Here is a 12,703-nt window from a genome sequence, read left to right on the forward strand (position 1 = left end):
GTCATATCTTCTTTATTATGCAGAGTACTTCAGTCTTCGAGTTTCTACTTCCAAATTTCATACTTGGTGCTCAGCAAAACAAAAGCTACCAGCCCCACCTCCCCACCCAGTTAACATGACCAACTTTCTTTAAGGACATTTTGTGGATTATTTTTTATAACATAAGCATATTCTTTTTACCCATCAGCCAATCTGTCTTCTCTCAAAAGACTGGCTGATGAATTAATTTTTTGCTTCTCATTGTAATTGTGGTAAGTGCTCTAACTGAGAAAATAGAGTGCAGTGTGAGAATAGATGAGGAACATCCGACTCCCATTTTAGGGTGATGGAGTAGGGGAGCGATAATTCTCATTAAAACTTAGATGAGTAGCTAACGGGTAGGTGAAAAAGTTAGGGGTATGAGTTGTCGGTTATGAAAAAGAAGGAAGAAAGTAGTTCACAGAAGAGGAACGATGTCTCAGGCAAATTACAGGTAAAAGTAGAACAATGAGTACAGATTCACTTCTTACACAACTCCTTCTCTTGTGTCATCTCTCCTAGGGCACTCATCAATTATTCTCAAATGTGTTTCAAAAACTGCTGATGTTGATGTTTTTTTAAGTAGCTGCATGGATAATTTTTATAATTTCTCGAAACTCCACTAAGGTAAGAAGAGTTTTCTCTAATTTGACTTGAAACTTCTTATGTGACTTGTCTCGTCATTCTCAATCCGTCTTTTCCCTCCTTTCCCGCTCCATCTCTGCTCTTTCTTCTCCCCTTCTTTAGAGCCGAATTTCTCAGAGGGATTGTGGACACTATCTCCACTTCCTCACTTCCCATTCATCTTCAACCCATTCTAATCAGGATTCCACCTTCAGAATGCCCCTAGAATGGCCCTTCTGGCCACTAATGGCTCTCTTGTCACTAAATCCAGGGGCATTTATTACTTGACCATGTAAATCCAGTTTTCCATTTTGTCTTTTTTTTCTTCTTTTGGTCTATAAATTTTTTTATGCAAAAGTTATTTTTAAAGTAATCCAGTTTCCTTTATTGTTTCTGGATGTTATGTAATAGTTAGGAAAGTTTTCCCACTCTAAAGTTACACATGAATCCACCCATTTTATTTTTTTACTTACGTGGTTGCATTTTTTAAAGTTTAAATATTTGATCCACTTGGAATTTATCCTGTTGCATGGTATGAGGTATTGATCTCATTTTACCTCTTTTCATATGACTGTCCAGTTATCCTAATGCCTTATTAAAAATTCCATCTTATGCCCCTACTGATTTCGAGTGCTGCCTGTATAGCATGCGAAATTTGTATAATGAGGTCTGATTTTCAGTTCTGTTCCATTGTCTTTTTATTTGTGCACCAATTTACCACCCTATTTTAATTATAGAGATTTTACAAGTAAGTTTTAATATCTAGTAGGGCTAACTCCATCTACACACACCCTTTTTTTTTTATCCCCCTCTATTTTCTATTCTTTCTTCCTTGTTTAAATGAATTCTCTGATTGACTTGTCTAGCTCCAAAAAAAATTGATAATTCTTTGTGATTTCATTATGTATAAATTAATAAGTGTATAAATTAACCTTGGAAGAAATAGCATCTTTATAATGTTAAGTTTTTCTATCCAAGAGCATGGTTTCCTTTCCATTTGCTCAAGTCAAATTTTGTTTCCTTCAATAGTATTTTTTGAATTTTCCTCAAATAAGTCTGGAACGTTCATGTTAAATTTATACCTAAGTATTTCACTGTCCTGTCTTGCTATTATATAGCAAGTCATCTCTTCCATTTCATCTTCTCTATGGTTTTTGTCTGTATAAATGAAGGCTATGAAGTTGTTTGGTTGATTTGTTTTGTTCTTAAAGACTTTATTATTTTAATAGCAGTTTTAGGTTCACAGCAAATGGGAGAGGCTCTCTATTATCAGGATCGCTCACCATAGTTTTATATACATATACATACACGTACATACATAGAAGATTATGCTACTTATAGCATAGCTATAGTAGCTGTTTCAAAGTCTTTGTCTGATCATTCCACCATTCAGGTTCTCTCTTATTGTCTTTCTTTAAGGATTACATTTTCTGGTTCCCCCAATGCTGACATTGTGACTGTTATGTACAGACACTGTGGATTGTTTTACTTCTCAGAATTGTGTTGATATTTTTGTGGCAGGCAATTAACTTGGTTCAACTCAAACTGCAATTTACCCACATAAGTGTGCTTCAGGGGTCAGCAGAGATTTAAGCAGAGTTCATACTCAGAATTTGGGAGCATGGCCTTCTCTGGCTCTCTCTGTTCTGGGATTTCATCCTTTTTTCCAAAGACTATGGTTGCTGCAGACTTGGATCCCAAATTGTTCACACCATTTTTTGAAATGGGGTTTCTATGCATTTTAGCTACTCAATGCTTCTGTGAATGCCCTCAGACAAAACTTCGAAAACAGGAAACTTGCCTCTTGATGGCTCTTTCTTCCAAGTTTAATCTCACTTCTAAAATTTGCCTGGTTTTGTTCACTCTCCATAGCTTTCAGGTACTTGTTTTTGGTATTATGTTCAGAGTTGATCACTGTTATCTGAAGGAGAGTCAATCTGTCACAAACTACTTGGCCATATATAAAGCAGAACTCTTTGTTTTACATTATAATATTTTTCATTCATTCCCCACCCACACTCTCATTCCCTCTTCTCTATAGTCACCCATACTATTTTTCCATACTACTTTTCCTCATAGTATTCGGTTCTTATTCCATACATATATTTAAATATACATGTGACTTTGAAAGGCATATAGTCTTGTGTTAGTGTATTTATTTTTACACAAATGGTTTAATTTTTTCATTCAAATTATTTTTTGATATCTAATCAAGTTGCTATATGTAAATCTAGTTCATGATCTCTGAGAGCTGCAGGTATTCCATTTTATGAATATACAAAGTTTAACTTATTCACTCTCCTAAATAAACTGCATCTATCTCTTCACTAATGTGACTAATAATGTGATAAACATTTTTATACATGTTTTTAATGTATATTCTGTCCAATTTTGGGGTTGACTGACATTTTCTTTTTTATTTTCAATAGTAACTTTTATATTTTACATGAGTTCTTTACTAGTTTTAGATGTTGCATATCTATTGCCCCAGTCTGTCATCTGTTAACTCTATAGTGTCCTTTATTGAATAAAACTTTTAATTTTGAGTAATTGTATAAACACATCTTATAATATTTGCTCTTGAGATCATATTTAAGAAATAATTCCTGATCTGAGATCATAAACTATAAATTTCTTTATATTGCATTTTCAGTTATAATATTCATATTTAGGTTTTTAATTCATTTGGACTTTTTCTATGGAGTGTGAGATAGAACACTTTTTTTCAATTTGTTGCAACTTTACCAATACAATTTACCAAATATAATTTTCTGATTTGTGATGTTTCCACTAACGTATAATAAACTGCCATATGTAAGGTCTGTTTCTAGACTATCTATTCTATTTGATCAGTTTATTTGATAATGTAATTGTACAATACTGTTTTATTACTATAATTCATGATAGGCTTGGTATTTTTTTAATACTTCCCAGCTATTCACAGACTATTATGTTCCACCAAATTTTAGAATGAGTTAATCAGGTCCTCTCTCCTAAACCCATGAATATTTTCTTTAGAATTAGAAATACATAGAATTTTAAAATTATTTGAGAATTAACAACTTTATAATATCGTTAATAATAATATTGTAAGCCTTCCTACTTTTCAAAGTGTTACAGTTTTTCACTCAGGTCTTTTAAAATATCCTTAAAAGAGCTTTCAAAATGCCTCTATAAAGGTCATAGCTTATCTTCTATTCTGTTTTCTGGTGATTATTACTGGTATAGACAAATGCTATTGATTTTTGCAATTTTATTTTGTACCCAGCTCTTTGCTGACTCAATGCTAATAATTTGCTAACTCTGGTTTTCTTTGTGGAGAATCAAATCTGCAAAAAATAAAACAAAAAAAGAGAAGGTAAAAAAAAGACAATTTGCCTCTACAAAACTCATAACTGATTTTTTGTTTGTTTTATTTTATTGTTCAGGACTTCTAAAGTGGTTATCATCTTTGTCTTCTTCCTGATATTGAAAGAAAAGTGTTTAAGGTTTTAGTATTGTATTTGAATACTAAATAAACATTGAAATACATCAAATGCTTTTTTGACAACTGCATTCCTAATCAGACAAATTCGATAACAATAAAACAACATGAGATTTTTGTCTTAAACAACTAAGATATAAATTATACTTAAAGATTTTTCTCTCTGGGGACATCTTTTCAATGCTAAATTAATACATAATCTACCATGACTAATAAACACACACTAACACAAATATAGCTATATCAACATAGAATTTCAAGGCCATGTTCATGAGCAAAATAGGCTCATATTGTTCTGGTATTGTGCTTATGAGATTTTAGTATAAAACATATTTCTATCTCATGAAATTAATTATACATTTTTCCTCATTATATAAGCTAAAGATATTTGTACACGTGCCACACCACCCCCCCAAAAAAAACAATCTCAGCTTGTGACTTCTGGAAGTGGAAAAAATGGTAACAGGTTTATCATCATTATTACATATTATTACTATGACTAATATTATTAGTTACATGTATTGAATGGTTATTTTTCTATCCTATTTTTCTATTCCATTTTGTGTTTTTAAATTTTCTAAACATATAGTGAAAGATTCTTATTTGGGATTGTATTTATTTGCACCTCTTTATCTCTTAGTTGTCTTTACCCAAAATTTGTCAATCTTGTAAGTTTTTTTTCAGATTCAACATGGGTTCTGTTACTCTTTAAAGAGCTCATTTCCTTGTCCCTTTTGGTTTATTCTACTGCTTTGTACAAACTGCGAGGATTTTATTGATTGATGCTCATGTGCAATGAAGCCATTTTTTGTTTCAACTTTATGTGTGTTCTAAAGTATGAGAAGGTTGACAAACACGAATCTATAACCCTTGTGCTCAAACTTATCTGATCATAAGATTGCCTCTGAGGCTTTTGAAAACATACAGTCTTGGTAAGGCATTTGGTGATTATGATTCAGTTTACCTGACAACAACTTGAGAATCCATATTTTTAGAAAAATTTGCAGGTGTTTCTATCAACAAGATACGAAAATCATTGAACATAAGTACCTATAAAACATGTTCTAGTGCTAAAAGGATAAGAAGGAACTTTAAGGTTCTAATGTTTTTTTTTAAGTTAGAAATTAATAGATGTTTAGGTGTTTTGGGGGAAAATGTGGGGATGGCAAGCAATCCAGAAAGATGAAAAATTAAAGAGCAAGAGCTTAAAGAAAGGAAGGTCAGCTCATGAAAATTTTTAAAAAATAAAAAATAAAAAAAATAAAGTTGCTCTTATTAAAACATAGCATGCAAGAAAAGTGACTGAAATAAGTTAAAAAGAAGCCAAATAGATGTTTAGGTGTTTTGGGGGAAAATGTGGGGATGGCAAGCAATCCAGAAAGATGAAAAATTAAAGAGCAAGAGCTTAAAGAAAGGAAGGTCAGCTCATGAAAATTTTTAAAAAATAAAAAATAAAAAAAATAAAGTTGCTCTTATTAAAACATAGCATGCAAGAAAAGTGACTGAAATAAGTTAAAAAGAAGCCACAGCATAAAGCCATGTTAAGATTGGGCATTATCCCAAGAGTAATGAGACGCAACTGAAGGAGTTTAAGCAGGGAGGAGCCAAGAATAGTTTTTGCTTAAGAAGGACTGATTTAGCTACAGCAGAGAAAATTAATTGGAGAGAAAGCAAGACTGAAGGCAGTTGTCACCTTTGAGATGACTACTATAATTCAGAAGACAAATGATGATGGCTTGAACTACAATGCAGTTGGGAAGAAAAGACCATTACATATAGGTAAAAGATATAGAAGTAGAGAATTTAGTGATGACTGAATATAAGATATTTAAGAAAAGGAAGAGTAAATGTACCAGAATCAATTTATTTATAAGTACTTTCTGAGCTATATATTTTGGATTCAACATATTTATCTATAATTGTTGAGGCATTCTCTAAAATATCAAGATTAAAAGAGAAATATTCAAACTCATAAGTAAAAATGAGTTAGACAGATGTATTGCATAGTTTGTTGCATTCCTTGTCATTTCAGTTTTAGTCTGATTTAAATGTACCCATCTCCCCATCTCCCTCCATCATTGGAATATCTCCACAAAGTCCTCAGACCCTAAAACACCACTTAGTCCATTAGAGTCACCAACAGAAACTGAGCTGAGAATAAAGGAAATCATGGAGAAACTAAATCAGCTGATCCCACCCAAACCCTTCACTGATGCGAACACCACCACCAGTGCCACACACAGCAGAGCCACCATCCTCAACCCTCAAGACACATACTGCAGGGGGGATCAGCTAGACATCCTGCTGCAGGTGAGGGACCACTTGGGACACAGGAAGGAATATGGCAGGGATTTCCTGAGGGCCAGGATGTCCTCCCCTGACCTGAAGGCAAGTGCTGCAGGAAAGGTAACAGACTTCAACAATGGCACCTACCTTGTCAGCTTTACTCTGTTCTGGAAGGTCACTCTATCTATCCTGCTCATCCACCCCAGTGAGGGGGTGTCAGTTCTGTGGAAAGCAAGGAACCAAGGCTATGACAGGATTATTTTCAAAGGTAAATTTGTTAATGGCACCCTCCATGTCTTCACCAAATGTGGCCTGACCTTAAATTTAAGTGCTGAACTGTGCAAGTACCTGGTTAGTCGAGACCAAGAAGCCATCTACTGTGTGAGACCTCAACACATGCCCTGTGAGGCCCTCACTCACATGACCACCAAGAATCAAGGAATTTCTTATCTTACTATCAAAGAAAAAAGACTTTTTCACAGGTAAAGTTTTACTTTTAGACAAACTGAGAAGTGCCCATAGGCAGAGCTACAGTGCCCATATCAATTGGTATTGAGCATGACCCTCTTAGACCCTCTTCTACTCAATGTCTGGTCAGATGTGTGGTGTCTTCATAGGCCCCCTGTTTATGACTCCCACTGCCAAGGTTGGCATTGTCACTCAAATGTTCAACAAAAAGGGCTGCCCAAGGTGGAACTCTGTATGATATGCCTGTACTTCTCCATGAGTAGTATTCTTAGATTCAGTCACATCTTTTATTATAGACCTAGGTTTTACAAAATATGTTCAGTGGAAAAGTATTCTGCAATTATATTAATAGATGGTATACCAAAAAAGGATTCCTTGATAAATGTATAATAATACCCATGCTCTTTCATCCCCCATACCATATTCTGTAGATTCTTCCTCTTAAATCTTTTACATTCATCAGTTCCTCTCTATGCCTAGTGCTGAGTTCAGATCATCATCTCATTAGCATATTTGTCATAGCTTCCCTCCCTCCAATCCCACTCTCTCTAATCCATTGTACACACTGTAGCCTGAGTAATCTTTCCAAAAGCCAATTTCTACTGATCATTTCCAGTTGATCTCAAGATCAGATATTCCTCAGTAGGCACTGCTAAGGCTGGAGGAGTCCTTCATACTCCCCAAGTTGTGACCTAGTGACCTCTGGTTGAACAGGCCTCTAATAACTGAGGTGTAAGCATGTTTCTCCTATCAATCATGGCTGCATCAATGTCATGCCTTTCTCTCCTTGCTCACAAAACAGACCTTCGTTCCTTCAGGGTCTTTTCAGAACATGCGGTCCAAGTGCTGAGACAATCTATCAGTTCCAGACTCTTTTACTTCTTAGCTAAGTTTCTGTAAGTCTTGGGGATTCAATTCATTTCCTTTTCCCTTTCCATTCTGCTATGATCCTTTTTTTTTTTTTTCCTGCAGATTCTTTTTCTCTAAGCTTGGTGACAGAGTGGAATGCCGGGTCCTCAGCAACCCCTTTCTTAGCAGTACTCAAAGTCAAGTACTGTGAGCTCTAGCTTTTTTTTCCTAAAACTTTCAAAAAATATGATGAGAAAGTCAAGTCTGGATAGCAAGCATAGAAAAATAACACACATGCCAGATCTTACATAGTTTCCATGTGTTGGCTCCTGATCTATAGTCCCTGGCTCCCTTCTACAAAAAGAAAAAGTACAGTTGCCTTCTGTTCTTTCCCTTTGATCTCTAATGGTGCAGCTCACCAAATCTCCTCCTACCCACTAACCATCTTTTATGCCTAAATCCTAGTAAGGATGAAAAAGTGCTGATACCTTCTCCGATTGAACCTGAAGAGACATCCAGAGCAGATAATACAACTTACTGACTTGAATAAATAACGCAGAAGCAACAAGATGGAACTTGCAGATTAGATAATACTTTGAATCTAAATTTCCAGGACACACTGATTGCATGTGGCAGATGAGCATAGCTGCCCTGGACTCCAGGTGCACTCAGAAAGGTAGACAGTTTTCCAAACTCCTAATTCATATACAATGCCCAATACTACACACAAAATTTACAATAGTTTTCAGTTGTAAAAAAATTTAGATTAGCCTTCATTCACAAGCAGGTGACTTCTATTACCTGTATTGTGTGGACAGACATGCAGGCTAATTTGTTGTCTTATTTTTTGAAGGTCCAATATTGGAGTTGAAATGATAAAACATCTTAAACACAATGATGTCTCTCAATGGAGCAGTAAGTCTGCTCTATCCTGTGGTAGGTAGTACTTGGGACGAGTCTTCTAAGAGGCATTCTTATGCAGAGGAAAGTGTATCAGTATCAACATTGTAATTAATCATAGTTTTCCAGGAGCACATTTCCTAGCAGGTGTTTATGATATAATCACCTTGGATTTTAAAGAGAGAAATAAATTCAAAGAAATTACTTCAAACTCTTTTTATAACAGATATTATCCCAAATTATCCAAAGGGGGAAATTATTAGTATCCTACATTCATATTTAGACCTGGGAGTACATCTCCTGGAGTCTGTGATTCTGTTGAGAGTACTGTGCAACTGTCTTTGATGGATACCCACAACTCTGGAGTAGAAATATTTTGGTTGGGTTATTCTCTGTTGGCATAACTTCCTGACTTTAGTTGATGCACACAGCAATTATACATGGAGTTTCTATTTTATTAAAAATGTATTAGTGGCAAACACAAAGCCATGTTACTTATTAAAGAATAATGTTTATACTTAGCTTTAAAATAACTTTCTATAAAGCCTATCTGAGTTTACCAATAACATTTTGTGATTTACTTCAACTAATGATTTATTGCCTAATATTTATTCATTTATTCAGCAACTATTTATTGAAGTTGTAATAAAAATGAGGCATAATGGGCAAATGAAGCAAGGTTGCAATCTGAAAGACATTCAACTTATCAATTCTATAAAGAAAGTAAAAAGGCAAAAGGGCTTACATTAAATTTGGTATTTGACTTAGCCCTGAAAAATATCTGTAGACAGAGAATGAGGTGAAAGTGAAACTCATAAAGATTGTGAGTAGGGTTGCCAGGTTTAGCAAATAATACAGGGTAGCAGTTAAATCTGAGAAATTTCTAATTGCTTAATGCATATTACATGAGATAAAGGGAAAATATTTTACAGGAAGTGCTTAAACTAAAGAATTTTTCCTTGTTAGAAACAATTCAAATTTAATTTGGTATCCCGTATTCTTTATCTGATAACTCTGGTCATTAGCAAAATTAGCCAATGGAGTGAGAGCATTTGGTAGAATGTAGCAAAGGATGAGGTTAGAAAGAAAGAAAGAAATTAAAGCATGGAGGTTCTCAAGTACCATGCTGACATTTTAGAGTTTACTCAGTAAGGTTTCGAAAGCTACAAAAACCAATCACAAAAGAGAGTGATACAATCCCCTTTGTGGATTTAAAGTTAATTCACAATTAAACAAAATACGCACGATCTATATAAAAACAACTTTAAATGTTACTAAGGGATGTAAAATACAAATTATATAAATAGAAAAACACTGTTGTTTCTGGAAGTGATGACCTGATATTAAAAAGATGTCAATCAAATGACATAAAACAAAAATGCATCATCTTGTAGTTCTTTAGTTCAGTAGTCAAACATCTGTCTCACGGGGCTAAAATCAAGAAATGTAGTAGAGCTGCATTCCTTCCTGGAGGCTCTCGGAGAATCCATTTCCTTGCCTTTTTTTGGCTTCTAGAGGTTACCCCCATTCTCCATCTTCAAAGCTACATTAGTGGGTTTAGTTTTTGAGTCACACCTTTCTGATCCACTCTTCTGTTGCCCTCTTATATTTTTAAGGACTTATGAGATTTAAATTGATCCCACCTAGATAATCCAGGATAATCTCCCATTTCAAAATCCACATGCTTAATCACATCTGGAAAGTCTCTTTTGCCACTGAAGATAACATAATCACAGGTCTCAGAGATTAGGAGTGGGTATCTTTGGGAAGCCATTAGTCTGCCTACCACAATCTCTAAAGTAATCAATAAATATAATGGAATCTTAATCTTATTAACAACATACTGTTAAAAATACTCAAGCCTATTCTAAAATTAGGTAAAATGAAAATCCATGACTAATCATCAGAGAATTTGTTATATATTTGTAATAATCTTATAGAGCATTTAGTTTGACACTTGGCAAAATGAATACTCTGACACATAAATATTGACACATAAATACTCTGACAAAATATGGTTTACAATAATAAACTCAAAGGCTATTTTCTCACTGAAGTATGCCTGAACGTTATTAGGATGGAAATATTTAATAAGCATGGATTTAAAGTTTCTAGGATTATGGTATTCGGCCATCCATGGTGCAAATGCTATCATGCTTCCATAGAAACCCAACCATGTCACAGTGAAATTCCAACGTAATCATAGAATTATGAAAACTCTCTTTTTTAACAAGCCAAATTAATAGGACTTAGCTATTCCAGGTAATAGCTATTCAAGAATATTCCAATTCGGCCGCCATACCACCTTGCAGCTTTGTCCACAAGTTACAAACACAGTACAACCATGTTGATGACTATTCTATAGACATAGGCAGAGACTAACAGGCCTATGGAAAGTGAAGCAGAGACTGTGGGTGGTCTCCCACTATCCATTCCTCCTTTTTAGTAACAGAACACCATAATTTTAGCTGGGACCACAGTCACCAAACTAAAGACCACAGCCTCTCTTGTAGCTAGCTAGCTGTGGCCGTGACTAGATTTTTGCCAGGATTTTGAGTGGAAGTAATTTAGAAACCTCCTAGGTCACACCTTTAATAGTAAAACAACTTGCTCTCCCCTTCCATTTCTCTCCTCGCATTTCTCTCCTTCTTACTGGCTGAACTGAAGATATAATGGTGAAAGATGAAAGAGCCATGTTAGCACATGAGATTGAAGTCATATTAAGAACAGCACCAGGGTGGCTCCATAGTGTAGTGGTTAGCATGTCTGCTTTGCATGCAGAAGCTCCTGGGTTTGTGTCCCAGGTGGAGCCATGGACCATACCTGGGTGCTCCGGGCCCCCTGGGTGCGCCAGTCCCCAGGTGCACACTGCAAGCATGTGGGAGGGGATGCCCTGCCTTCAGAGATCCATTTCTTAAGGGGAAACAGCAACATACATGGGTCAGGGGTAGAAATGGGGGCGGGTAGAGAATTTAAAGAGGGGAGAAAAAAAAAAACGGCACCTTGACTATGGTGATGGTATCATGGACTCTGGTGATGGTATCATGGTGTATACATATGTTCGAACTCATGAGACTGTATGTATTAAATATGTGCAGTTTCTGCATATCAGTCATAGCACAATACAGCTGTAAAAAAATAAAGCTAAAATCATTACCCCTCCCCTCCAAGAAAAAAAAAAGAATGGCAGAACAATACGATAGAAGGAGCTGGAGTCTCTGACAACATCCAACACTGTATTAGCCCTGGCCTGCTCACTCTAGGACTTTTGTGTGAGGGATATATGTATATTTTAGGTCATTATTACTTGCTTCCTGTCTAATACAGGATGTGATATCAGTACAGAAGTGCTGATATAACAAAACCTAAAACACAAGGCATTGGTGCAGTGGTGGGGAGTGGCGTGGTGAGTGACAAGGAAATATGACAGGTAAGAAATCTGATGCCATAACAAAACTTTTGGTGCATTGCTACCTGAAATTACTTAGAAGGCAGATCATGTGCCAACAGAACCTATAATTCTAATGGGACTTACTGGGAAATCTCAGAATATTGGTTTGTGTTGTCTGTTTTGTGTCACTTTTAGAAAAATCCTATTTAAATTTTAATTCAAGCCAGGTATTTTCCACTATTTGAAGTTTTTAAAATGTGGACATATTATATTTTAATCTTTTTTTAACTTTAAAATATTCCTATGAAAAAATTCATAGAAAAATAAGATTATTGCTTCATTAATGGAACAAAGGTTAATGATTTGATACAAAGACACCAACTAGCAGACCACTAATATTCACAAAAGCCTGAGTCACCACAGAATCAAAAAGAATGACAAAGAAATGAGAGAACTTCAAGACTAAACCAATGACCAGATCTGAGAGAAAATGAACAAGGAGTCCAGATGAATCAAAACCTCTCAAAAAAAAAAAAAAAAACTAAATCAATGACCAGATCTGAGAGAAAATGAACAAGGAGGAGTCCAGATGAATCAAAATCTCTCAAAAAAAAAAAGGTAGAAATGCCTATAACAAAACTGGTGATCAAAGAATAGTACCAGGAAGAAAAGGGACCAGGAAA

The 12,703-nt window shown here is 35.2% G+C and overlaps 1 protein-coding gene across 1 annotated transcript in view; it reads left to right on the plus strand.

The window, feature by feature from the left end:
* The first annotated feature begins 6,478 nt into the window (after window positions 1-6,478).
* LOC102893007 (NXPE family member 1) overlaps window positions 6,479-12,703 on the plus strand; it is a 7,912-nt gene continuing 1,687 nt past the window's right edge. Inside the window, 2 exon segments of the mRNA XM_015590109.2 lie at window positions 6,479-6,894; window positions 8,583-8,644. Coding sequence (XP_015445595.2) covers window positions 6,494-6,894; window positions 8,583-8,644 — 463 coding nt within the window. The 5' untranslated portion in view covers window positions 6,479-6,493.

This window comes from Pteropus alecto, unplaced genomic scaffold (genome assembly GCF_000325575.1).
Source record: "Pteropus alecto unplaced genomic scaffold, ASM32557v1 scaffold224, whole genome shotgun sequence".
Lineage (NCBI taxonomy): Eukaryota > Metazoa > Chordata > Mammalia > Chiroptera > Pteropodidae > Pteropus > Pteropus alecto.